Consider the following 27,928-nt stretch of genomic DNA (forward strand, 5'->3'; position numbering starts at 1 on the left):
TACAAATGAAAAAATGCATTTATTCACGTACGAAAGGGATTACAAACAGAAATTATCAGAAATTTACGCGTATACAACACTAAATGCATTTACCGCCTACTTGGAGCTACCAATCGGTTTATTTTCGCTTACGGTGAATTGCGCAGCACTACAATCGCGGCCCGTTAGATAGAGAGAGAGAGAGAGAGAGAGAGAGAGAGAGAATATCGGTTAGTGTAAATTATAAATAATAAATGTACGACGAAGGAGAGAGTACGCAGTGCGCGTGAAATACCGTCGCGTTCAAATTATCGCACTCGATGCCCGATGGTGGTCCGCTCGCCCGAGTTCGTCTGCGGTCGAGTTCTTTCACAGACGGATTCCTGGGTTTCGGGACGCGACAAAGTTCAGAAGCTCGTCGCTGTCCTCGCACACGAAGGGCTTCACGTGGTGGCAAGCCACGTCGTGCCATTTGATGCCGTCATTGTAGAAGTTGTTTAAGATGGACAAGCAGGACTCGTCGTTACCCTGCAAATGTGCGAAATAATTAAGCCTCCGATTTTTAATTAAAGTTTCGTCTTTGAAAAGAAGACATACGTTACAATAACGTGTTTTGAGCGAGCTTTTTTTTCAAAGTTTTTGCTCTTGTAGTTTGGTATTATGTTATCAAAATTACATCAATTTTAAGTTATTTAAAGAAATTATTAAATTTTTAAAATATCTTGATTTACTTAATCATTGAAATAAGAGATTCTCACAAATTTAAACTAAAAATAGAGCCTCTTATGTGAGTGTGAATATGCATTAAAATTTATATCTTTTTTTCTTCATACCTCGGTCAAAAGTACGTACTTTCGTCCCTAATAGCAGGGACGAAAGTTTAACATTTACTTCCAGTTACTCGCTTCGCTCGTGCCGCAAATGTCGGGGGCAGGCATCAAAAACATGCTTATTAACATTTAAAGTTAAAAAAAGTAAAATTAATAACGTACTTTCGACCGGCTATGAAGAAAAATCGTATACACTACGCGGGCCAAAAGTTGAAATCTCGGCTTCGCCTCGGGGCATCATGACGCGCAGGGCCGAAAATTCAACTTTCGGCCCTTGTAGTGTAATATACTATTTATACAATATTAGAAAGTATAGAAAGCTTTCAAAAAGCAGTGTAAAAATATAAAACTCTGAAACAAAGTATACTATGTCTTACAAGGGGAAGCCACGTACCTTAGGGGTCACCGAATTGAAAAACGTTTTTACATAGTATATATAGCTAGTACTCTACCAGAAGAGTATTTGAGCAAAGGGATAGGGCGCAACGCTCAATTATTTCTAAGAAAAAAAATGTAAGTGCACAATTACTACGTTGTCGACTCAAGTTCAATTCCTGCTCCTCGCATTTTTTTTTAATTTTTTCATGCAATAACTGTTTATTTATGTAAAATAAAGTTAATATAACCAACAATTTTTGTTTTCTCTTTATAATTCGCATTTTTGAAAGGCAATTAAAAAAAAAATTTTTTTTGTTAACTTTATTTTACACGAATAAACAGATATTGCATGGAAAAATTTAAAAAAAGTGCAAGAGACAGGAATTGCGAACTCGGGTCGATAATCTAGTAATCGTGCACTTGCATTTTTTTCTCGAAAATGGCTGAGCGTTGCGCCTTATCCCTTTGCTCAAGTATTCTTCTGGTAGACTACTATACTATGTAAAAACATTTTTCAAGTCGGTGACTCCAAAAGTACGCAGTTTCCCCTTGTTAGTTTTTAATATGTTTCTACAAAATATAAAAGACCAATGTAGATTAACTTCAATCTCGGTTTAACTTACTTTTTATCTTTTTCTAATTGTTAGAATTGTATATAAAATTGTATAAAATTGTAAAAGACCAATGTAGATTAATCTCGGTTTAACTCACTTTTCATATTTTTCTAATTCTAAAAATTAGAAAAAGATAAAAAAATAAGTTAAATTGGACTAATAATCTATTATACATTAGGAGAAATGGGCATAAGTGCACAATCTTAAACAGCTTTTATACCTATAATTGATAGTGCGAGGTTACGAGAGCAAGACGCCGATAAAAATTACTAAAGGTTACATATATGACAGCGGCGATAAATCCGGAAATGCCAAAGTATACTTTCACTGTACCCTACGAGAATATAAATCAGAGTTTCACGGGGTCAGCGCGCTTGAAGGAAAGCGCGCTGCGGAATCGGATAGCGCGTTCAGCGAGATTGCAACACGAGAAACTTCATTTATTTCTTCAATTTATTTAAAATCTGCTTCAAACCATCTTATTTATATTTGGCTAAACCGTGCGTGCCCGAGATATTAGAGTGCCCGTTGTATTAGAGTCACATGTAACAATGATATCGAAGTACAGCAGTATAGTAGACTTGGCCGTACACGGGAAATGCGTTCCATATTATAATATCAATAATAAATCCGTTATACGAGATTATATATACATATATGGATTATGTATGCATATCCACATATAATAGAAACACATATAATAGATGTAAGGTTTTATTATTAAGAATGTAAAATGATTATTAAAGATGTAGCAATAAAATATTTGTTATTTTACTTTAAAACAAACAAATATTAAAATTTTTCCGTTGTGTTGTACGAACCCGTGTTATATGCATGAGAATCTACTGTATTTCGAAGCAAAGTCTATTAACAAGTAAACTCTACCTGTGCAGCTTCACGGTTGTCTGGCTGCGGTTGACCATATCCTCCAGTGTTGCTCCAGTCTCCGGAGTTACGCTGGGTCGTCGGTCCGATCTTGGCGCCAGAACCGGACCAGAACCATCCGTTAATGTTCTGGGGCTGAAGATCGGGTCGGTCACAGCCGTTGAAGTTGCACTTACGGCCCGACGTCCAAATGTATCTCACGTTTCCTAATCAAACGACAACACTGTTGTAATTTGCGTGGTAAAATTAAAAACTCCTACTTTTATTCAATTAACATTAACCGAGCTTAATTATAACGTACGCGGCAATGAGATATCTACTGGGATTAAAAAAGAATATTTTCGGATGATGCAAGATATTTTTATGTAGACCCGTGGGGGAAGTAATTAAATTTCCCATTGTCTGAATAATGGTGAGGTAAGTTAAATCGTAAGGTTAACGACCTTTTAATCTGTAAATAATAGCTTGCAATGCATTGATTATCTTTATCCGGACGTCCGCATCACTGTGACCGCAATAGAAACTTCGTTCCTTAACTATAAGATTATCCAAAATGTGACAGTAAAATTTAAATGAGAATCGAGGAAGCGCGGATAAATAGCTATCATTTTCTTAATAAGGCCGGATGTCTTAATCAAATAATGTCTTATTATCCGAATAATAGCTCGAACAACTTCGTATAAAATGTCACGTCCAACTTGATATTATCATTAAGAAAAAATACCGATTCACGTATCTCTAACTCGTATAATAATACATGATATTGATTTGCGACATTAATCTTTTACGTTTATACACTGAGAAAGAAGTGTTCGGTGTATTTGCGATTATAATTATAATACATAGTAAAATAATTATGGTTGGGATTCTTATTTCTATATAGTTACTAGTATTATTGCTATAATACTAGTATTGCTATAATATAGTATTATTTTACTATGCAATTATAGTCGCAAATATCAAATATTTTTCTTTCAGTGAGGCATCTAACAATAAGTAATGCGATTGCTCTTCGAAGTTTTCGCGCATCCAAGCCCGCAGCGATGCTATATAAGCTCTTCGAAGGCATCGAATCCACGTTTCATCATCGTCCTATTAAATGCCATGAATTAAGCTTCTCTTAACACTTCCTTATTGTATCTTGACAGATCTATCTGCGGTTTCCTGTGGCACGCGAAATCAGCTTTCCATCCGATAATTAAACGAGTCGCGTCCGCATCTGCGTTTGTCGCATAATATTACTAACGCGTTTATATATTACTAATTATTGGTTAATTTGATTAATAATTTTGAATTAATTTATTAACAGTTATAATTTTACCAATCCTTTCTCTATATATTTTTAAAATTATATTACTATATAATACCTAATACCAAGGAACAAAAATTTAATCAAATAACTAATATTCGTTCGAAAAAAAGTTGAAGAAATGAAAGTTTTCAGTTTGCTTGAACAATAGTTTGTACGATACTTATATAAAGCAATAGTTCACATGAATGTATGATAGGTATATGTACATTATTAATTAAATAAGAAATTAATTAGAAAGTCATTACTTGAAAGTTAATAAGAAAAGAAAGCGAAAGAGATAATTGAGGGAGACCGCGTATAGAATCTCAATAAGAATTATCATATAAAAGTTATCTACCTACACAATAAACATAGACAGTGTCAAACAAAGAATATAAAATTTTCTAAAAATAACGAATGCAAATAAACAATTACAAGAATCAGCAATCTTGATAAAACTTATCGTAATAGATAATATTGAGTTGGGGAGACGGCTGGTCTAGTGGGTAGAGCGCCAGATTCGTAATCCGGAGAACCGGGTTCGAATCCCGCTAGGCCACTGAGAAGTTCTCAGCAGAAATGCTGCCCCTCTCATCTAGCGGAGAGAGGTATCTCTAGATGGAAAAACTGGGCTCCGTCTTTCGGAAGAGACACTAAACCGTTAGTCCAAAGGAAATGGTAATGGTAATGGATGAAATGGATAGGGTTGGGTACATCCCTTGAAAAACGCCACAGGATACTAGATTTTGAACCCTACGGGGATATACAATTAATCATTACATACAATAGATAATATTGAGTTATATTTTCGAATATTATATTTTTTCGAAATCTAAAGCTTATTGTTTTAAGCTAATGAATTGCACTATATTATTTATTTTTAACATTTAGATTACCGCTAAAATTGATCTATGGTGCCGACCTGTCAGAAAAATCGGAGTTTTTTATATCACTATATATTTTATGTGTTTCGACATTGCCGGCTTCGAATCTAACGTTGAACGGCGTAATAGCCGCTTTATTAGTGGCAACAAACGTGTCGTTATCGCGCGCGCCGACGACTCGCGAGAATCTTCAGTCTCGGAAGACAAATCGTTAAATTGCAGGTACCTACACAAAGTCCCTTTCACGTCAGTTCCTTTTTCTGAGCGGGGCATCAAGCGGTCAAGTGAAAGTGACCCGCTTCGCCGAGTATAGGGGCACACGCGCGAGCATCATAGTCAGTATAGTCACCCGCGAATATAAATTGCAATTCGAATTCTTCGCCGAGCAGCCGGCACAGGATCAGACGGGGTCGTAAAGAAGTGACGAAGAGAAATGACGAGCGCAGTCACTGTCATTGCGCCACCGAATTCGCGGATGCGCCTAATCGGACTCTACCCATCCCGCGAGACTTAATCCCGCGCGGCGAGATGTTGTGCAATCGGGTCTTAAATTGACCGAGGAAGATCCGCTTTTACTTCTCACGCGCTCGACGCGGTGTCATCTTTGTCAGACTCGCAGGATCCTGTCTAGGGATTGCGGCGCGAAAATTCCCTCGCGGACGAAGCGCATAAGTTAACGACGTTAATGAGATTCCATGTCACTCGCGCCTCTCGAATTTCTGACGCGGATTCTGAAAAGAATGGCGAGACTGCGACTAGCGAGTTTCACTACGATGGAGCTTGAAGTCCGCTTGAGGTGCTCTTGGAGAAAATTGCGAAATATGATGGAAAATACCGATTATACTGGATCGCGTTCATAATTAAAAAAAAAATAGTTTTGCGTCTACTAAGCGCGTGAACTTTGTTAGTAAATTATATAATAACGATATATGTGTAAATTTGAATTTCTGAATAATTTACCGTATTTTGCAAACTAATTGACTTGCATGAATTATGTCGATAGTTTTCCGGCAGTCTCCGTTTTTTTGTGGATGACGGGTTAAAGCTGACATCCACGGTCAAAGATGACATAATCAGTGATAGTGTGCTTTGTATTTTCACAGAGTACAAATCGCGAGAAGAGCGCAAACATTTCATTAATACGACATTGACACACTTCGGATTATGAAATCTTCAATCGAGTCGAGCGCAAAATCAATTAATTATTCCTTAATCTTTACGACTTATCGGCGATCTGAGTGTTCTTGAAGCGCGTCTTCACGGATGTAAAAGGATAGATCAGAGTAGCGATCAAACCTTTTACAGCAGTGTTTAATAGCCGAGAATAATATTGCGTTGTATTATTTTCCTTCTCTAATTAAAAGGATACTTACAAGTCGTCAATGGATCGAATGTAATTTTCAACTTAATGTTATAGAACAGGATACATTTTATTATAAAGCTCATTTTTTATTTTGTTCAATTCGACTTATTTTAAGATTATAATCAAGTTTTAATTGTTACACTGAAGAAGATCTAGAACTTAAGACCGAAACGTCTGTAATTTGTATCTATATTAAAGTCACTTTTTTGTATTTTATATCTCTCGCTTTAACAACGGCGTTTTACTCTTATTTGCCTTATATTTTAAATTTTATTTATTATTTATTATTGTAAACACACTATTGTCGAAGAGCAGCATAATAAAAATTTTGTCAGTAATTTTAATAAATTAAATGACAAGAGTTTTGTTAATTATTTTCACAAAAGTTTAATTCGCATAGAATCATGTATTTTTAATTGCTTATGACTGATGGAAACTAGTCACGCTTGAATAATTTTCTTAAGATAGTATACTATCAAAAGCCATCAGGAAAAATTTGTCATTAAAGCTTGACGTGACAATGATTGGCTACCTGTTACGTCAAAAATAATAACCGACGATTAAATCTACCATTTATCAATTCTCGACAAACCCTGATCATCGAAATCAGCAATTCGCGCGCCTTTTCTCAAAACAGAATTTTTATTCACAAAGAGGATTATGCAATGTAAGATTGCAAATCTTCATACGGAATCAAAGTGCGGAACTGACGAAGAGTCAGTAGATCTCGACCCTGTCATCGCTCACCTCTCGCTATTCTCTGCTTAATGAATTCGTTCTCCTGAGGTGTCTCCAGGGATACGGCGTCCATACAATGACGACGGCAGATATTGCGAGCATCCAGCCAGTCCACCTCGAGATTCCTGGTCGGCTGATGTTCCCAGCTGAAGAAGTACGAGTGCACGACTCCCCTGCCATCTCTGTATGTCGAATGACGAACGCCTGAAAAACAAACACAATAATCGATTATTAATAATATCATTAATCGCATATCTCATTATCTGACAATTGACTCTGCTATATAGATGTGACAAGTTTGTTGTCAATTCGTAGAAATCTATTACAACAGAAAGAGATATGAAAGTCTTTCATCTATTGTCGAAACAAATTTAACATGGTTCATCTATTTATTTAACCCTTAAAGGCTACATATAGTCTATATATGAACCTCGCATATGGACCTTTGATCGCGTATGAAGCAGGATCTAATCAACCAAATCTTAAAGAGTTATATATGAAATAGGGGTAAAAAAGACTGAAAAATATAATAGAATTAAAAAAAATTGCCAATAATTAATATTAAATTGTCCAAAAATTGTCAATTTTTGAAGTCTCAAGTAAATGACGATTGAAATTCTTATTTTTATAGTTATTATTACTAAAATATAGTTAAAATATTAGTAACATAATATAGTAAAAACCTATGCATAGATCTTTTAATTGTGGTCATTTTTATCATGTTTATAGTAATATATTTATATATTATAGACTTACACACACTATACATAAAATACAGGTTATAGTGTATAAAACCATTTGTATATACATATTTTAATAAATGCATATTAACCCTTAGCTGGCACTGTGGAGTATTAAACGCCGTCTAGTTCAGCTCTAATTTAAGCCTCCCTATAGTACGAAAATGGTACTAAAAAATAGAAGAGTTAAAATATAAGAGTTATGAATTTTTGAGTGAAAAATTTTATTTTTCATACTTAATATTACATTTTATTAAAATAACCTATGACATTTGTTAAAACAACATTCAAAGACTATCTTGGAATTTTTTTAAGTAAAAAAAGTCAATAGCTTCCTCGCAACAAGCATTTTAGTGGTGGGGTCTAAAACGGCCCCAGTGTACCAGCTATGCGATTCTGGTGAAGTGTGCCAGCTAAGGGTTAAAACTATGACAACAATAATGTAATATATTGAGTCAGCTATAAATTGCATTGTTAAAATTACTATAAAGATGTAGTTGGCACCGAAAATATATAACTAAAAATTATAGTAAAATTGTGGTAACTACAACTATTTTTTTCTTGCAGTGTATATGTTCATACAAAAATCTAAAAAAAAAATCGTTAAATAAAGCTGTCGAGCGATTTCAATTCGTATCGCAAAATCGCACTTAATTATAGAAGATCATAAATGGAGCAAATCCTACGCGCAATTATTTGATAAGTAATGCAAGAGCCAATTTACACAAAAGCGCGAGTTACGATACGAACGTATTCTAATGAATGAAGAGTATCTTGCAATAATTCCCTTTTTTCTTTCTTTTTCTGTCTTTCTCTAACTACAGTTTCCAGCGATTTTTCACATAGTTAACCGTGCAGCCGCTAAGTTAGAGCGCGATTACGAAATATCGCTGGAAATACTTACGGTTCGCGCAACTTCGCGGGTCAGGCAAGGCTAAACGACGTTGGGCACTCACGGCGATAACGCCGAGGAGGAGCAAGTAGATGGCCCTCATACTCCCGGACCTTGAACAGAAGAAGAGAACGTTCGTTTATAAGCGAATTACGCAACATGTGTTAGCATCAAATCTTTGGACAATTTATTGGTGGATTTAATGATGTAAAGTAAACAGTCGTTTAGGTTTTCCCTCTGGACGCTAAAAGGTCTTCGAATAATTCTATAAACATGTAGCTATTTATCTCGTAAAATATTGTAATATTATGAAGTTTCACAAATTAAAATTTCACGTCTTTATCTGTATTTATAATATTCTTCCTTTATTTTATATTTTTCTCAAAGTATATATATATATATATATATATATATATATATATAAGAAGTGTCTGATTGTATAATGTAATTGTAATGTAATTAGGAAGATTATTTTAGCTACGTATACGTAGCTAAATCGGACACCTCTTATACTTTGACGACAATATAAAATAAAGGAAAAATATTATAAATGCAGATAAAGACGTGAAATTTTAATTCGTAAAACTTATTCATAATATTATAATATTCTATATAGAATCACTACATTGCTCTACACAGAATTCCTAAATGTGAGTGCTTATCGAATTCTAAACCCATCGCCTCTAGACAAAATGCGACCATTAATCAACGCGATGCCGCAATTTCGTGTAACGCGAGTTACATCCGCGATGCAACGTGCCTGAGAGTGCATTCATGCATACGCTTAACGCAACGTGAGTGAGAATCATCACGATTATTACTGCAAAGACACATTCTGAAAAGCTGTGCGAAACTCAAAAAATGACACTGAGAAAAAAGTGTTAGGTATTTGCGACTAATTGCATAGTAAAATAATTATAGTTCGGGTTCTTATTTTTATAGTTATTATTGCTATATAATATTAGTAAAAATACCTAATGCATAAAATAATTATATCCAAAAATCTTTCAATTGGTTATTTTCATCATATTTATAGTAGTATATTTATAGACTTACTATATAGAAATCACAGATTAATTAATAAAACCATGTATAATATAATATATAGTTGAATAAATGCATGTTAAAAAAATTATGACAACAATAATGTAGTATTGAGTTCAACTATAATTCACATTGTTAAAATAACTATAAAAATGTAGCTGGCACCAAAAATAACTTAAAAAATTATAGTGAAACTGTGGTAACTACAACTTTTTTTTCTCTCACAATTAGTGTATACACTTCAGATACATCGTGAAAATATAATAAAGTTCTTCTAAAAACCAGCTTTTGAGAAAAAAGCAAATTAATGTAAATGATATAATAAATCTATAATGCATTTTTTTACATTTAATAATTAATTTATTAATATTATGTGTATATATATATATATATATATATATATATATATATATTTATATATATGATATATCGATTAAAACACGTATTTAGAAATTAATCTTACAATGAGAAGCCATTTCTAAGAATCTGTCGCTAGAAAGAAGAACACACGTGTTCTAAATTCAGAAAAATAAAAGAACAAAAGTAAAAAGAAATAACTCTCACACTTGGATAATAACAAGACTTCGTACTACTTTTTGTGTAACCTGCGCGGCGTAATTATACGAGTATTAAACTTCTTCAACTTTACGAAGTTTCGCGTACTTGTAATCACGAGAAAATCAGTTTCTTACTCATTGCAACATTTAGTTTTGCTTGTTGAAAAATATACCGAAGATATAATTAGAAATTTAAGCCTAATGGAAGCCTTGACAACAGCAGCTCCAACATACATGCTTTTATGCAAATGCTGATTACGTACAATTCAGGGCACTCAACAGAAATACCAAGCCACGTGTCGTACATCGAGGTAGTATTATGGAATTCTCAAGAAAGTCGGCAATTCTTTGAAACGGGAACGCTGAACATTTGCCAACGGCATTGAATGTGTTCAGCAGTTCGAGGTTACGGGGTTACAAGGCTTTTATGATGCTCGGATGCGCTGAATTTGCAACCAATCCTAATTATTAAAAATTTTTTTACGGTCTTTGCGGATTTTTTATGTAATTTTTATCGCCCGAATTATATGAAGGAAGAACTGATGAATTTACAATTGATTTACACATGAATTAAACAACGAATTAAATTTAGGAATTTGACATCAAGACGTACATATATTTTTTCGCAGAACTGTTTTTATAAATTATATTATTAAAATATGGAACGTAACTTTCAATTAATCAGCGTTTCAACTCGATTCAGTGTTAAAACAAAACAAAACGACCAGCTAGCGGATCGAATTATAACTTCCAGATTGATCTCATGCAATATATACGTAAGTGTTGACGCTTCGTGGATGGTTTTACTGATGACTGTCATCCATCACCAGGACAAATGCGAAGCGAACCACTTTCTAGGAGAGCGACACGACAAAGCCGTTAGCAAAACGCTTTCATAGAGCAAGCGAATAAAAACCTTTCTATAGTTTTCCCTAATCATTGTTCCGATTGCCAATCTTCGGTTCGGACAGCAATCAACAGTACTTTGCTCGGTTTTAAAAGCTGTCGAAGAAAAACGAGCCGTGTGTTTTCTCACAATCTTTTAATTTCTTTAACCTAAATAGACGTGAGATGTGCTTTCAAGGAATCCTTCAAAGAACAATGCTTTCACATCAAATACATTCGAACTGAATAAAATAAGGAAACGTGATTAATTTCTTAACTGCATTATTAAATTAAACTCGTTTTAATAATTTATAATATTAAACTTATAATAACGTAAATAAATATAAACTTAATTAATAATTACTTAAATAAATATTTATAATATTAAACTCTATAATATTAAATATCGTTTTAACAATTTGATGAAGTTCAAGTAAAATTAAAGCTTTTTTTTTCTTTTTTTAGATAGTCGTAAGAATGACTGATTTTATCTATGAAGGAAAACTTCAATTTCCAGTTAAGTTTTCAAACAATTACTAATAGGATCGCGAAGTAAAGATTATCGAGTTAAATGAAAGTTGACGTAAAGAATACTAGCAAAAGTTAAATGCTGAATTATTTATTATTTATTATCTAGTTTGACAAACTCGCGTATCTCTGACATAAGTACTCAAGAATAGTGTACAGTGATTTAAACTCGCTAAATGTATAATTCAAAAGCATCCATATTCATCAGTCATCATACATCAAAGACCCGCGACTCCTTCTTTTACTATACTGCCAATACATTACGAAGACAATGAGCGATTTTTCGTCGTCGAGATATACAACTCGACGCCGACGTGAAGATAAATAGCATTTTCGCATTATAATAATCATTAATACATGACATTGATGACGAAACGCGACTATAAGGACAAGAGATCCGAATCATGATCCAATCGATGCAGTTAAATCTCTCGGAATGTGTTAAGGCAATCCTGGTAAAAAAAATTCATATTTTCTTAGAAATTTTCTAAGAATTTTATATTTTAGATTTATAAAAAATTCTAAAAAAATAAGATGCCAAATTTTTCAGATACTTTCAAAAATAATCGGATAAGAATTTTCGGAATATTTCCGTATTTGTATGGTAAAAATTTCTGATAAATTGCGCGGATTTTCTTATATTTATTATATTTAGATTTCTGCAAAATTGTGTTGGCGGGAAAAATCTGAACTATTTTATTATTACTTTGTCTGAGTTTTTCTGAAAAACGTTCCAATTATACAAAAAAATCTTGAAAATTCTGAGAAAGTCTAGAAATTTTTATAGAAATTCTGATTAATAATATGAAAAATTCTGAGACATATTGCCACCAGGGAATGTAAAATCATCCACCGTACATTTTCCTATTCTTATTCAACTTGCGCGATAGAGCGACATTCTTCAACAACCCGTATCGTTTTCTTCGTGCGCAGCCGCTAATTATAAGAATGGAAGCGTAAGGCGTAAGAATTATTGTGCCGCCGTAATTAACGCACCATGTGACGTGACGGCATACACTGCATCTATTAAATGTATATCACGTGAAATAAAGTGTCCAGATTGAAAGTTAATAGCTCACTATATAGAATAGAGGTTGATGGGTTATGAGAGCTGTGCAGGCAATATTTAATGAGATAAAAACCGTGAATAATGGTCGATTCTGGCGAATGAGACCGGAGAAAGGATACAAACATATAAAGTCGAGTAAAGAATACATTGAATACATTGAAGATAAGACTGATGTTAACATCTTTTTTTCACGTATCCATTTCAATTATATAATATATTTACTATTTACTTTCGCTTCTCTCTTTCTCTCTCTCATAATTTTACTTTTAAAACTCTTAAATCGGAGAGCCTTTCTCTCTTTCATACAGAATTGAACTAATATTCCGGAAAAAATCCTCCATCTTTATACATATATTTTATTATTATTACTATATTATTTCCATAAATTTTTTAAATAATCTTTATATTCTATTATTATTACCATATTATTTTCATATATATATATTTTTTTCAAATAATATTGAATATGAAAAAATTGAAGTTTTAAAGACTGACGTTATAAATAGCAATTATGCTGTATAATTGGTAATAATTGAAAATGTTTATCAATATTACAGTTTTAACAAGAAAATACGTGCATACCGAATGTATGACGTACATCGCAATTTAAAGAAATATCCATAATCTCTAAATTTAATCCTTTCATGCCACGCTTTTTTAGCAAGCTAATTGATTGCATTTATCTTTCGTATATACTTTTACAAGCATACTTAGAAATAAAACTATTAAATACTCGTCAATGTGTATACTCTTTGTCATGAAATCTATGTAATCCCAGCAGGTAAAGGAATTAATGATGTTTTAATAAAACATTATTAAGCTTCTTCTCTCCATGTCAACTCAATCTTCTCATAACATTGACATAATCAACAATTGCCGAGTGATCCTGGCGAGTAATCGCCTTTTTTTTGTTGACGTTACAAAACCCCCTCGGTCGTTGCTCGAACTCTCGTCACTTGACACTCTTGACAGTCTTGCATCAACGATTCGTGTTCTCGGCTATCTCGATACTTCACCGAGGCGACATGTGCATAAGATATCATAATTTTCCGATGAGAGAATATATTCTCGACACGAATGCGCCAATGGATTTGGTTGCTATATATCCAGTCTGGTTGTGCAAAATCCCTTGCGAAAGAGTTTTTCTATGCGCGAGCACCTCATTAATGTGTCCTCGCTATGCTCACCTACGCAATTTTCCTCTCTGAAACGCGTCTCCTTTCAAAAGCAGCCATTTTCCTTTTTATCTTGCGCTTCACACAATGCAGCTTTGACGCAATCAATATTTTGTGATCAAAGGGTATATTTACAAAGCATTTTACTTTACGTCGCGCAATTCACGCGATTTAGAACCAAAATTAAAGTAAAAACTAAAAATTAGTTGATTAATTTAAAAAATATATACATTTTGAATTATAATTTTATATATCTATAATATATATATATATATATATATATATATATATTAAATTAAAAAGTTGTAGCTAATAAACTAATAAGCTAATAAATAATGCATTAATAAACAAAGACATTATTTTGAACATATTTTATAATTTAATTATTTTTCTTTTACTTTTAATAAAATTGTTGTCTTTCTGAATGGTCTCATTAACCTTTATAATTATCCCTTTTTTAAGTAAATTTTTTGAAGAAGTGTTTCCGTACCTAATGTTTATATAAGGAACTTTTTTGTTCTAAATTCAATTTCTTATAAGACCTTGAAGGTTCATTGACCTAACATATATAAAGACAAGTAGAAACTTGCACATTGTTTCCTCGTAGTTTTTAATTGTGCAAGTAGAAACTTGCACATTGCTTCCTCATAGTTCCTAAGTGTGCAAGTTTTTATTTTATTCGAGGTATAATTATCGGTATTTATTTGTTTTGGCTTCCTCATAGAGGAAGCTGGTGTTAGCAAAGGTTCTGATTTCACACTTAACTCTTTTGGGGACTGCGTAAATAATTATGTACATTCACTAAAAAATACTAAAAATACTTGTCCACTTAAAAACTAAAACAATATGCAGATTTCGCCAAATTCAATACCAACCTTCCTTAAATGATACTTTATCGACAAAAAAAATCAGCCCGATATTATAAATATTTGAGATAGCGATTTATTTTTAATTTTATTATATTTTCCAGTCTTTTTTTTTTTCTACCCCTATTTCATATATAATTGGTTAAAATTTGGTTGATCAGATCAAGTTTTATAAAGCTTCTATGTATGTACGAATTCTTCGAAATTTCAAATGTGTGTAATACGAGATCTGATCAATCAAATTTTAATGAATTATATATGAAATAGGGGTAGAAAAAAAACTGGAAAATATAATAAAATTAAAAATAAATCGCTATCTCAAATATTGAGAAAGCGGCAGCGTAAAACACATTTTTCAAAAAAAGGAAAATCTGCATAAAATCTATACCGGTAAACCGATTTCAATAAAATTTGAGGAGGACATACTTTCTATGATACTCTATTTGTGTGCAAAAATTCAAACTGGTATCTAAAAAATTGTAGAAGTAGATGCGTGTACAAAAATCCGTACACACACACACACATACATACATACTTCCGGACATTTTTTACTAATATGATTTTTCGACATTTTAGAACATTCTAAACCTATTTCCATCAAAATCTCGAAAAAAAAATTTTCACCATTACAAAGCTTCCTCTATGAGGAAGCAATAAAATTCTCGACTTCGTCTACATCTCAAATAATAGTGTACACATAATCCCATTTATTTTTTCTCTAAATATATTTACATGTTTACAAGATACGAGTAATGAAATGACATAAAAAATGAAAGTCAAATCGAATCAACACTCGTGCAAAAGTATACGAAAACACGCTCGAAAACACGGCAGCAAAATGCTAATTTTTCGCGAACTCGTGTGTACACGCGTGAATACATCGCAATACGCGACACGCATAATCCGCCACACGATCGTGTTAAGTAACTTGTGGATGACACACGGAGCATGTTTGAGAAAAGAATAAAATTAGTTAGCGCTAGTTGGGATCCAGTAACCCCGTGATCACATAGGCTGCTGCATTCTTTACGCGTCGATCGGTTCGCTCGTTAAGATTAATTACAACGTTGCTCTTCCATATATAACTAAGAATAGTTCCTAATCGAATTTATATTTTAACTAAAAGTTACACACGCGCGTAACGCAGTCTAGAATAGGAATTATAGTTCCTTGGCTTCTTACAGATCTAATCATGCCGCTGTAAGTAGCTTCTCCGAGACTCTTCTCACGTATAATACATTATCGTCTCTCATTGCATCCAAACGCGGAAGCCCCCGACGACGTTACAATTAACGTATCGCTATTATATAAAGCAACGGCTAATTAATGTAATTATAAGGTAACCACTAATTCATTGTTGCGCGTCATTATATGTTGCTCCTCGCAAATCGCGAGACAGGACATTTTGTCGGTTCTTTAAAGGTAGTTCTCTAAAGGTAGACGGAGGTGTTACGTAAACACAATTAAATTATTGCCTTTATGTACAATAACCATCAGGGAGGACGGAACTAGATTTAGCGGTCGCTGAAAATTACTCAATATTATTTCATTTGTCACTTTAGCAAGGCATAACTTTGTAGAATATAATTACGTAGTCTTTCGTCGGGCACCTTTTTATCAAGAAATAGGCAGAGAAAAGTATATATTTCAAAGAGTGAAGCTTATGTCAAATTACATTGAGAAACCCATTTTGTTGAATCAACTAAAATTATATCCAAACTAAAGATTTTAGTTGATTCAACAAAATGGGTTTCTCAGTGTACGAAACTATTAGGGCTTCTTGTTTTGAAACTGAAACCAGAGTCAAAATGTAGGACGTTATAATTTTAAACAAGACACGTATAAAAGCGTAATAAAATTGTATATTAATAAATCATAAATATAATAAATACGGTAAACATCGTACATGATCTTATGAAATAGGTACAAATGTGATGAGATTGAGAGACAATGTCAGTGCGCGCCGTTCAGGATCAGCGGCTTAGAGAGGATGATTGGACAATCGCGATGACTTTAGAAACGAGTCTGAATCGTCCACGACCAGTGAAACTTAATGTGATTTTGCAACGCGTCCTTTTTTCATCTAATTTTTATCGGGCAAACTAACTTTCCTCGTATCACGATTGCCAGTCTCGGCGAGGGGGGCTACTTTCTAAACCGTTCGTGACACTCGCGTCACGAAGTGGCGGATGAGCATCGCCATCGAGGATATACATATATCGCGTTAGACCTCTTTCGGATTTCTGCAGTGTGTCATAGCGTTATAACTGAATCAAGCACTTCAAAAATAATGTAATAAATTAGCCGCCCAAACAGATAAAGAAGATGCAATTATGTTACAAGATTAAGTCAAGTCTTGCCAATAACAAGTTCAAAAATCAAAATAATTAGTTGGACAAATTATGAATATGCAGTATGTAAAAGCAATTAAATGTAATACTTGTAGTAACTGCCGTTGTATAGTTATCGTTAGGGTATAGTAATTATAAATTAGAAATAAATTTTTTTATCGTTAATTTTTTAGCTCATTTGCTCTATTTTTTAAATTAATATTTTATTTTCTTTAAAATCGACCGTGACTGTGGCAATATATAACGTCTTTTCGATATGAACATTGAAAAACCGTGAGCCAATTTGGTTTGTCGGATTCACACAGCACTTTTTTTCGGATCAATCATCGAGACATTATTAATTTCGACCATGGGTTTTGGTTAGTTGATGTAATTTCTAAATTAAATAGTTTTAAATTTTTATTGCGAAAAATATTATATTACCCCAGCCAGGGGTAATATTAAATTAAATTACATAAATTATATATATCATATATGTATATATAAAAGTCGATAGAATTATAAAAATGGCTGTAATTCGTGAAAGCATTTATAAAATATGGTTCGTTTCTTTCAACAGATAACATATTATTTGTTTATTTAAACTTAATAAAATAATAAAATATTAATTTAAAAAATAGAGCAAATAAGCTAAAAAATTAACAATAAAAAAATTTATTTCTATACTTTATAAATACACACACTATACCCTAACGATAACTATACAACGGCATTTACTACAAGTATTACATTTAATTGCTTTTACATACTGCATATTCATAATTTGTCCAACTTATTGTCCAAATTATTTTGATTTTTGAACTTTTTATTGGCAAGACTTAACCTAATCTTGTAACATAATTGCATTAAAATCTTCCTCGATAAGACATAATTTTTTGAAAATGCGCAATATTTATTTTGTCAAATCATTAATTTCTTTAAAATAATAGCAAAATGGTTATTTTCTTCAAATTCTTTTTTCCCTGTCTTTCGATGGAACGTAATCCTTGTCCATTTTAAAGATAAAAAGTCTAAATATTTACGTGTCTAAAAATTCTATAGAAAGATGGCGTGAAACTTTTAAGATATTATTTATAGTACTACGATTATTTTCTGTGTGAAATAGAGTTAAGCAGCGGAACAATACGACATTTTAATGGCAATCTGGAATCAAAAGATCAAAACTTAAGCGTTTACAATATCTCGCACACTCGTTCAGATTTATCTTATTGGCAAGTCTAGGTTTTGAGTCGATGGAAATTTTTTCCAGCAAATCCAAATAAGCGTTGTTTTATAGTCAATTGAAACCGGAGAATTCCGGAATTCCGGAATGTTAAATTTAAACGCGTATGGAAATTAACCAATGTAATTAAGGCATTATGTAATCGATTATATGTACGAATGAATAATATAATGCAAAATTGTATATTATACTCGTGATATAACTTCATCAGGATGATCACCCAAGTTATATCACGAATACGTTATGAAGAACCAATTTAAATTTGCACGCAACGTTGCACATTATATCAAAAACGTAAATAAAAGATATTAATATTACAACTGCAAAATTATATTCTTTTATTTTAAAGAAATTGGATTAAGAGATATCGGCAATGAAAGTATGATGGACTTTTGATAAATAGGATATTTAAGGAGCAAAAGTCGCAGTTTTATTCTCATCGGCCAATCGACACGGTACATTAATCGAAAGGAAAGTTGTTCCAGTATCGACCCATTAGTCTGGTTATTCTCACTCGGTAAAAAATCGCCCTAGGGTTGCCATGTACGAAGAAGAGTCCGTGCTTCGTGTTATAATTTTGAAGTTCGAGCTACCGGGTATACATTTTTATTCAGCGCGAAATTGTTATTATTGCATTAATTAAGGTGCGTACTCTTTCACTTTTTCGTAATTTATATGTGTTATTCCGTATCTTCTTCTTATACGATTATATTGTTGAATCACTAGGATATTTAAATCAGTGACAATCCAGACAGCATCATGTCCAAATAAATCGGGACATATAAAACGTCTTTTATAGACATAATATCATAAGATATCTTAATAATGTCTTAAAGATGTCTTATGTCCCGATTTTGGACATACATCCTCTCTAGGTTTAATATTCCTTTAATATTTTGTACAAAAAGGAGAGTATATCGCGCATATGAAAGTTTAGCTCGACCGAAATATCGATCTCAGACTATTTAAGAAATTTGTAAGTAAAAAAATTTCTGATAATACCTATCTAAATACATCCCGCATACGTCTTACCTGCTTGTACTACGCACAAACTTAATTGAAAGTCTCGAATTATCTGATTTTATTCATTATGGAACTAACCGCTCTTATAGACGCGCATGATGCACTTATTTATGATATGAAAAATATCAAGATGCAATACGAAAACTATTTCTCGATGTTGGTATAGCGTACTCGTCAAGACTATGCCTCGCGGCATAACCGCAAGTAATATCATAAATATCGACTGACATGCTTTATATAATCATAAATTTACTATTACGGGTATTATACATGAAGTTACATTTTATCTCTTCTTTCCTGGAACTTATACAACTAATAACTGATCAACTCCACTTTTTATAAATTGCTTAATTTTAGAGTATGAATTTATAGCTTCATCAATTTTCTCTACTTTTTATTTTGCAGGCTTGATCAGTTTGATTTTTTAGAGGCTCAAAATTAATAAATCGTGAATTTCTCTCTGGGGATAAACTTTCTTTAATTAAATTTTATTTTGTCGTAATTTATACATCTAAAAACTCGCTACGTTTTACAATATTATCACCTTTACTTTACTTTACTTTACTTTACTATGTTTTTTGTCATGTGATATTAACCAATTAACTGTCTACCAGTTAATTGCGAAGAGATTCGTACGGCACGTTGTTGCGAAGGAAAATTTCATACACTTTTCGCACGTTGTTTTCTTTTCTTTTTTCTGTATAAGGTTTAAGCAATCGTCAGGAAGACAATGCGTGCTCGACGTGTTTGCCTAATACTTGCGGTTTGCGGTGAGCTGTGAAGGCACGCCGCATCTTCGAGTGACGAAGATTAATAATATTCGCGGTTGAAAGCATTATGCTCTGGCCGTTTACCCCGCCATTCTCGTAGAGGTATCGATATCTTAACAAATCGTACCTATAATTTTTAAGTGTACGCAGCAATCGCAGCAGTATTATACAGCAATTTGCTTCACACATACTAGTTACGTTGTAACAAGCTGCGACGTAACAATTTACCCGACATACTTGCGCGGCAGTCGTTAAAATAATCATAATGATCGTTCAATTATGGAGAAACGTTTGTGTTCCGGACAGCGTTCGATATTTGCAGTGTGACACAGAATCCCTTGCTGACCGGAAGTACGAAATATAATTGCAGAGAAAAAACTAAAGCCTTCCACTTTCCTTTTGCAAATCAAGGAATATAGAATTTGTATTGAATATTGAATCACATTAGAATGTTGAACACATTGAAAAAGTAGAAATAGAATATAAACTAAAGAATTTAAAGTTTTAATCGTTGATAATCAACAAAAATGTATGAAAAGTGTAAAAAGGAAAACATTCCGTATATTTGGAGAAAGATTTGTTTATTAGTTTTTTTTTATATGTGAACATTTATAGATGTCTATATGTAAAATGTAATAAAAACGAAAACTGATTCCTAATTTTTTTCGGTGAAGTATTTATACCCTGGTGAAAAAATTTCTCATATATTCTCAGGAATTTTATGAGAATTGAAACTTATAAAAAAATTCTGAGAAAATATATAATTCTCAGATACTTTTTCAGAATTAATCGGTTGATGATTTTCGGAATATTTCAATATCTGTATGTATGAAAATTTCTGATAAAATGCACATATTTTCTCACTTTTATTCAGATTTTTACAAAGATGTGTTAGCGGGGAAAATCTGATGAAATATCTTTCGGGGATCGTGTCGTTGATCGTGAGATGATGATGATGATGGAGAGGCGTGTATGGTTGGATGATGTATGTATATGTGGAGGATGTGTTCCCCAAATATACGATGCGACTCTCTACGAATCGCGATGGTGAGACTCCACAAGATATATGCCATAAGATTAATATGCCCAACTCGATCTTGTCGATGAGAGCGTCAATCAGCGCAATGAATATTGTTCGCGTTTTGCCTGCACGCCGTTAATGTAGTCCCATCTTGGTAGTGGCACATGCGGTTACCACAATCTTTTATTATTTTGTCTGAGTTTTTCTGCAAAACGTTTCAATTCCTATATTAAAAAATCTGAAAAATTCTGAGCATTCTGAGAAAATATAAAAATATTTGTATATTAGAAATTCTAACTAATAATATAAAAAATTCTGACATTTTTTCCACCAGGGTACTTTCTACTTGGAAAGGATTAAAAGTAAAGAATCAAACTTTTGATTGTCGAATCCCTCAAAGAACTCATACACTGATTTGCCGAAACCACTGTCTCAGCTACAACGATCATTTTTACTTGGACAAGTGGTGCGACGGACGGTCGCGGACAGAATCGAAACTGTCGAACGAGTCCGAGCAGTCGTCTGACCTGGCGTCGAGCTTTCCCGGTATTCGCGCGACGCGGTCGTCGTCGCCATTCACGCGAAAGAACCAGGAACGAGAATGAGAATAAGTATGAGACATGAGAATGAGAACCGTAGGTGTAGGATAACGAACATCACGGAGGCGCGAGCGTTCGTACATAATACGTATACGAGCGTATACGCGCGCGTGCGTATGTGCGCGCGGACCACATCGCGCGTCGTGACCGTTAGCTGGCCGGGTTTACGTCCAGCCGGCTCTCTTCCAGAAGTCTCTTACAGTTCGTCCAAGGTTGGACTTTTGTTAACGGCAACGTACCGCCGTGCCTGTCGACGTATCCCGCATACTGCGGGCCGCACGTCTGGATTCCGGGGAATCCGGCTGTGCGCGGCAAAAACGAGACGGGTCCGCTCCGCGCGAATCGAGTCCGCGAGGAGGAAAGAGCTCGCCGGACGAAAGCCGAGGCTGTCGATCATCCGCTTCTGTCGAGTATCGGCCGGCGATTCGGCTGCGGCGGAGTCTATTCGGTGGGATAATCGCGGCTTTGTTCCACTTTGCTAATGACGGCTCGATGCTCAAATAGAAATGTGCTCGTGACTCATATTCGGGATCTGAAAAGCGGAGATAGCGATCTCGAGTTTCGGGCCTTTAATTATGCCGAGCCTCAGTCGAGCAATCTCCGCTTGGCCTCCTCATAATGACAGATGTCACGCGAAATTATGTCCATTAGTTAAAATCACGCTCGTATCTTGCGTATTTGACACAGTTTTTAATTTCGCTCATTTTTAACTCGAGCGTTCAACAGCTATTATATACCGTTATCTTTACAATATATACAATACTATATTTTACTTTCGTGTCTCAAGTGTATATATATGTATACATTGTAAAAATATATATATGTATATATATATATATTTCAATACAGGTATCGTATGGTAGTGAGGAAAGAAGTACCGTTCTTTAGCATGTACCATATGTGGAACGTTATGCGTATTGGTATATCAAAACTCTTGACTTTCTATATTTACACTCTCGTATTCCTCGATAACTTGTGCTTTTTAATTACTATAAAGTGGGCAACATAATTCAGCAGTTAACTTTGAAAAATTTATTAAACCATCTTTCCTGAATAAATACAATATTTAACATGACAATAAATAGAACAAAATTGGAAGAAAATAAATAAGGTCTGTACAATTTTTTAAAAGCGGTTGAAGTTTTGCCGACAAAATCAAAAGATACGCTATTCGAAGAAACGTTTACGGATCCGTGAGATCCTTTGACGATAATTTCACTCTCTGGCATTAACTAAGTACTGGCCACTTCACAATAACGATATTAATCTCCTTCCTCCTATTTTGTTTCGCGTAACGAGCTGCCGTTGACGTGTCAACGTTAACTCGTTACCCACGTGAAGTGTCGAAATCCCGTGATAGCGCCAAGTGTACAATCGTGTATGCTTTCCACGCGTCGCTTTGTGCAAGATCGTTGCAATTATCGTAGTTATCTTAAAAGCGCAAAGTTTATCTGACAAGGAAACATGACGATTTCGCGAAGAAAAGTATCTTCCCGTTTTCCAGCATTGGCTCGGCTATAGAACTTGGCGACGGAGAAAATATTTCTTCTATAATTTCGATTTCTATAACATATTAAAAGTGGAGAGAATCTTCTCTAAATCTATCATTTAGGAAAGCACAGATAAGCGCGCGAGTAATGCGAAAAAGTGAAAGGAGAATTCGAAGGTGATGTGGATCATTAGAGTAGTCAAAAAAGAATTTGCCTCACGTAAATAATGTGTTTGGCGTTCCACGTATAACGAAATGCATATAACGAAATAAATTAGTAATGTAAAGACATTATAAAAATGCGGACGCGTGTAATCCGCATAATCGTTTATGTAACCGTATCTTACTTGAATACCGTAGTTGAAAAAGGGTAAAATGTCAAGAAACATTCTTGATACAAAAAGAAGCGTATATTTCGAAACAATCATTAAGAGCCTCATCAAATCCCCCGGTGAGAGGTAACATGTAAAGTTTTTCTTTTCTCATAGCTGATTTAAATAGCATAAACGACCGAAACATTCTAACATCAATTTTACATGCTTCGAACGAAGTAACATTTTATTAATCCAAAAGAAATTTTATTACTCAAACTATTAACTCATAAAGTAAGATCAGTTAATGACTGAGAAATTAATTTGAAACTCATAGATGATGAAAACAATTTCATAGAGTAATTTTTCTAGTTACGACATGTAAAGAGACCTCGTTAACTTTACGATGTAATTAGTTATTAATATTTTTTACTATAGTAATTAAAATAGATAGTTTGAAATTTTCTAAAATTTGGTCTCTTTCTAATTCATTCTCTACCTCTCGAATATTGTGAATTTTATTTCTATTATATAGAATTACAAGAAAGAGTGCACAGAGAGAAATATTTTACTTACAAGTTCTTGTTCAATTTTATTAAATTTTTTCTCTTTACTAAGATTATTTTACTAAAATTATTTTCTCCAAATATGAAGTTTGATCTTAAATCAATCTGTATTGTTACTATTATCCGCATTTATTTAGGTATCCGAAAGTATTTCGGTTTCTCGTAAAATACTGATAAGTATCGTTCTACTCGAGTGCCTTCTCAACGTTCGAGATTAGTGAGGAAACTTGCGGAGCAGGACGAAAGCAATTGAAATAAGAACACGTAACTAGAGATGATGGGCTGTCTGGCAGTTTCGAAAATGTTTGTGAAATGCGGCCACATCGAGGTGAAAAAAAGTATGTTCAAGGTCAATAATATGTCAATAACGTATGATTGATTCGATCGCTTATTCACGTAATTAATTAGCACAAGTTTTCGGCGAATTGTTTTTATTTGCTAACTATCTATAAATCAGATAAACGTTTAAAAAAAGTATTTGAAATTTCTGCGAAAAAAGTGACAAAATTCATTAAAAGACTCGTTAAAATTTAGGTAAGAAACTTTCAGACATTCTCAGACATCACCAGGTCCAAAATTGAAACATAAGACGTCTTTTAGACGTCTTATAATAATCTTAAAAAAGTTTTAAAGATGTCTTTAAAACGCCTTATATGTCCCGATTTTGGACATGCGTGTTGTCTATAGGTCCGTATATGAAATTTAACTCAACTCACAGATTATAACAGACCCTCAACATCCATCTAATCTTACAAGTAACTTTAAGCTCACAGGTTTTTTGCGAGGTTGTGAGCATCGTGAAAATTACCCTGCTGTCAGATGCGAAATCGAGCGGATCCGTTAGCTACAACTCCCAGGAGGCACCTTGCACCTATAAACTTTCACGAGCGACCCTTTACTTATCTCGTTGATGAATCGCGCGGCGAAGACGTCATGCAAGATGTAGGATAACACGAGAATGTTTGTCTCGTACCTCGACGCAAATTGTTATTTGTTTATCTTCAACACGGATATTTATAAATTAAAAACGGTGAAACGGCGAGAGATTAAGAAAGTTTCTTGAGTAATCGAAAGAATGGTTCAAAACAGAGAACAGCGACGTATTGCCAAATAATTTCAATGTAAAATTACTTTTAAAAATTGGTTATCAAATTAGGCTGAAGAATAATTGGGCAGAAGAATAAATTAGACAGAATTGTCTAATCTACTACGCGAATATCGTCTCTTATAATTACGCACTTTCTTCATTAACAGGCCTCGTCGTCTGTCGGCATAAAAATAATATTGTCCACCTTTCTACCCATTATTAACATAATTATAAGATGCATTGGAGTTTTCACTATATCTAAAAATTAATAACAAACGGTTAAGTTTATACACGACTTTCGATTTTGAGAAAACGACACTGCACTTTTCGAAACTTTCAGCTTGAAACTTGGATATATAATATTGCATATTAAAAAATTACAACATATAATGCATTTCTCGAAATTTTTTCCATAAGAGCATCGACATCCAATTTATCAGAAAATCTATCATTAAGATTAACATCAATAGAATGATCTGCATTTGATGCGCTAAAAATTATATAATTCTAGACAATTATTCGTTAAATTTTCTAATGCAAAAGTAAAAAAATCCGTTGATTGTAATTTACTTGAAATTAAAATAATATCTTGCATCAATCAAATCGCCTTGTATATATCAAGAATTGAATAACACACGTCAGAGTTAAGGTAATTCTCAACTGCATTAAGTAACAAAAGCTCGTAAATCGCTGGCGCAACGTCTATTTTCCTTTCGACGTATTCTCGCGCCCGAAATGGGGAAGGTTCTAACAAAGACAGGAATTTCCCGAGCTCACGTTAATGATTACGTCATATCTTCGGCAAGCTAACGCTGCCAGTTTGGGTCAAAGCTCAGATTTTCCCATCTGCGATATTCTGAGATCTTAATTCCGAGAATGTACACGCGCGCATTGATAGAATCAGGACTTAAAACCGGTATAATCTCGAAGAGTTCATTGCTCGATGTTGCACAGAAAGATGCATTTTACGCCCCGCGTCTCCATCGTCATCAATGTAGCAATTGGGATATATATACATTATTGATCATCAATTTATGAACATTCATGGAAAATTTCTGAAATTTTAGATAGAAAAATGAAATGCAAAATTCAATACAAACTCTTCCGATTACAAATAAAACGTTAAAAGCGAGAAAGAAAATTTACAAAATCTACAATGGAGTTATGTAATAAATTATTAAACTTTTCTATTCCATTCTCAAATAAAAATTATTTAATATACGAAGAATATTCACAGTCGATCGCCTCTCCATCGAAATATTCCGATCGAAGTTAATATTGATACGCCGATATCGTGCAACGTCGAGACGTGAGCTCGCATAATTCTCGAATGAAATATCGCACTTACTGAAGAAGCAGCGATCCTCGAAGATACAATGAGATTTCGAAATCGACGATCCTCCTCTTCCTGCTGTGCCGCCTCTTCCGCTGCTCAGGACTTACCTAGGGACGAGCTGCTGAAGAAGAGCTCTCGAGTACTAGACGACGACGACGACGACGACGACGACAAGAGGAAGATCGCGGGTTCGTGTGATGATGCTGGATCCGACGAATCGGAAATACGGGGAAGGAATGAACTGGCGGACGGTCGCGATGAGCCGGTATATAGTCGGCCCACATTCCCTAGTGGTACGAGTAACCTAAATTCCTCCCACCAGAACGGGGCATCATCCTCAACAAGTAGACGCTGGGTCCTTCTCGCAGGTGGGAATACAGCCCCACCTGTGCGTGTTGTCGAAGTGCACAGTCGTACCCGTACACACCGGTTCGCATGGCGCTGGTATTATTGTCCACCTTTGTCCCCCTTCGTCGCCTTCGTCTTTGCCCCCGTCCCAGGTCGAGCGAGACCGACCGACCGACCGACCGACACTCATCGTCATTTCGAAAACTTCTCTTCTCATCTTGGCGATACGATCCTCGAGAGCGCGATCCGTGCACAGAGCGAGGGAAGAAAAAATCTCGTTCAATGGCGATCGTCCTGATTCGCCTTGTAAATGCCGAGTTATGCAACAGTACATTTTGTCGGTGCAGTCGTCAGTAACGCGTAATCGGCCAAATATTTATCGCGTCAATTGGGCAACGTGCTGAATTAACGTGGCGTACGTTTGAACAGGAGTGACCGACTATCTCGTCCATTAGAACGGGTTTCATTCAGCTTTCGTCTACCTACAAGTGGCGTATAAATGTTTCGAAATCTTATTATAGATGTCACGAGACATTTGGACACCCGACGTTATTTGGTCGGATATCTATTACGTAACTCGAACCGAAATTCAGACCGGAAAGTCGAAGAAGACATACGTGACGTGAAGCGCAAAGAGACGTAGCAGCTATAGGTTTACATTGCCGCTGCCAGTTTACATTCCGGACAGTCGGGAAAGAACAAGTTTCCCAGAGCGACGTAGTTGAATGAGAGACATTTCAAGATATTCCAAGAACATCCCGAACTCCAATTCTGAATCCTCGACTCCTCTTCAGCCGCCTTTCGTTTTATCACGAATGAATTTCTATTGTAGGTAGCCGTCCGACGAAACGCGAGTGTTATCTCGCCGACGAGTAATTCGAAAGGCCGTGCCTCGTACGTGACACCAAAACTACTTACACGGCCGGGACTATAAAGCGGCGTGGTGACTGCGCAAGTATTCAGCAGTCAATGACAATTCCTTGAGAATCGCTTCAATCGCGTTCAATAACGATCGGTCGTCGCTTGACCAGAGTACCTCATCCTCTCTCCTCTTTCGTTTCTGTACGAGATCTCTTCGGTCTCTTCC

The 27,928-nt window shown here is 34.5% G+C and overlaps 1 protein-coding gene across 2 annotated transcripts; it reads right to left on the minus strand.

The window, feature by feature from the left end:
• Positions 1 to 27,778, minus strand: Ctl5 (C-type lectin 5). 2 transcript variants are annotated; one of them, XM_077415348.1, is made up of 5 exons: positions 27,760 to 27,778; positions 8,607 to 8,707; positions 6,972 to 7,166; positions 2,687 to 2,892; positions 1 to 507 (listed from the first exon to the last, which is right to left on the minus strand). In XM_077415348.1, exons 2-5 carry the CDS (start codon positions 8,695 to 8,697, stop codon positions 349 to 351), a joined length of 651 nt encoding a protein of 216 aa, XP_077271474.1. In that variant the 5' UTR covers positions 8,698 to 8,707; positions 27,760 to 27,778; the 3' UTR covers positions 1 to 348. The 2 variants fall into 2 exon arrangements, with proteins under 2 accessions (XP_077271474.1, XP_077271466.1); XM_077415340.1 differs by lacking the exon at positions 27,760 to 27,778 and adding an exon at positions 26,506 to 26,750.
• Positions 27,779 to 27,928: the final 150 nt, after the last annotated feature.

Source organism: Temnothorax americanus, unplaced genomic scaffold (assembly GCF_048541705.1).
Source record: "Temnothorax americanus isolate GAGA-0224 unplaced genomic scaffold, ASM4854170v1 Scaffold101, whole genome shotgun sequence".
NCBI lineage: Eukaryota > Metazoa > Arthropoda > Insecta > Hymenoptera > Formicidae > Temnothorax > Temnothorax americanus.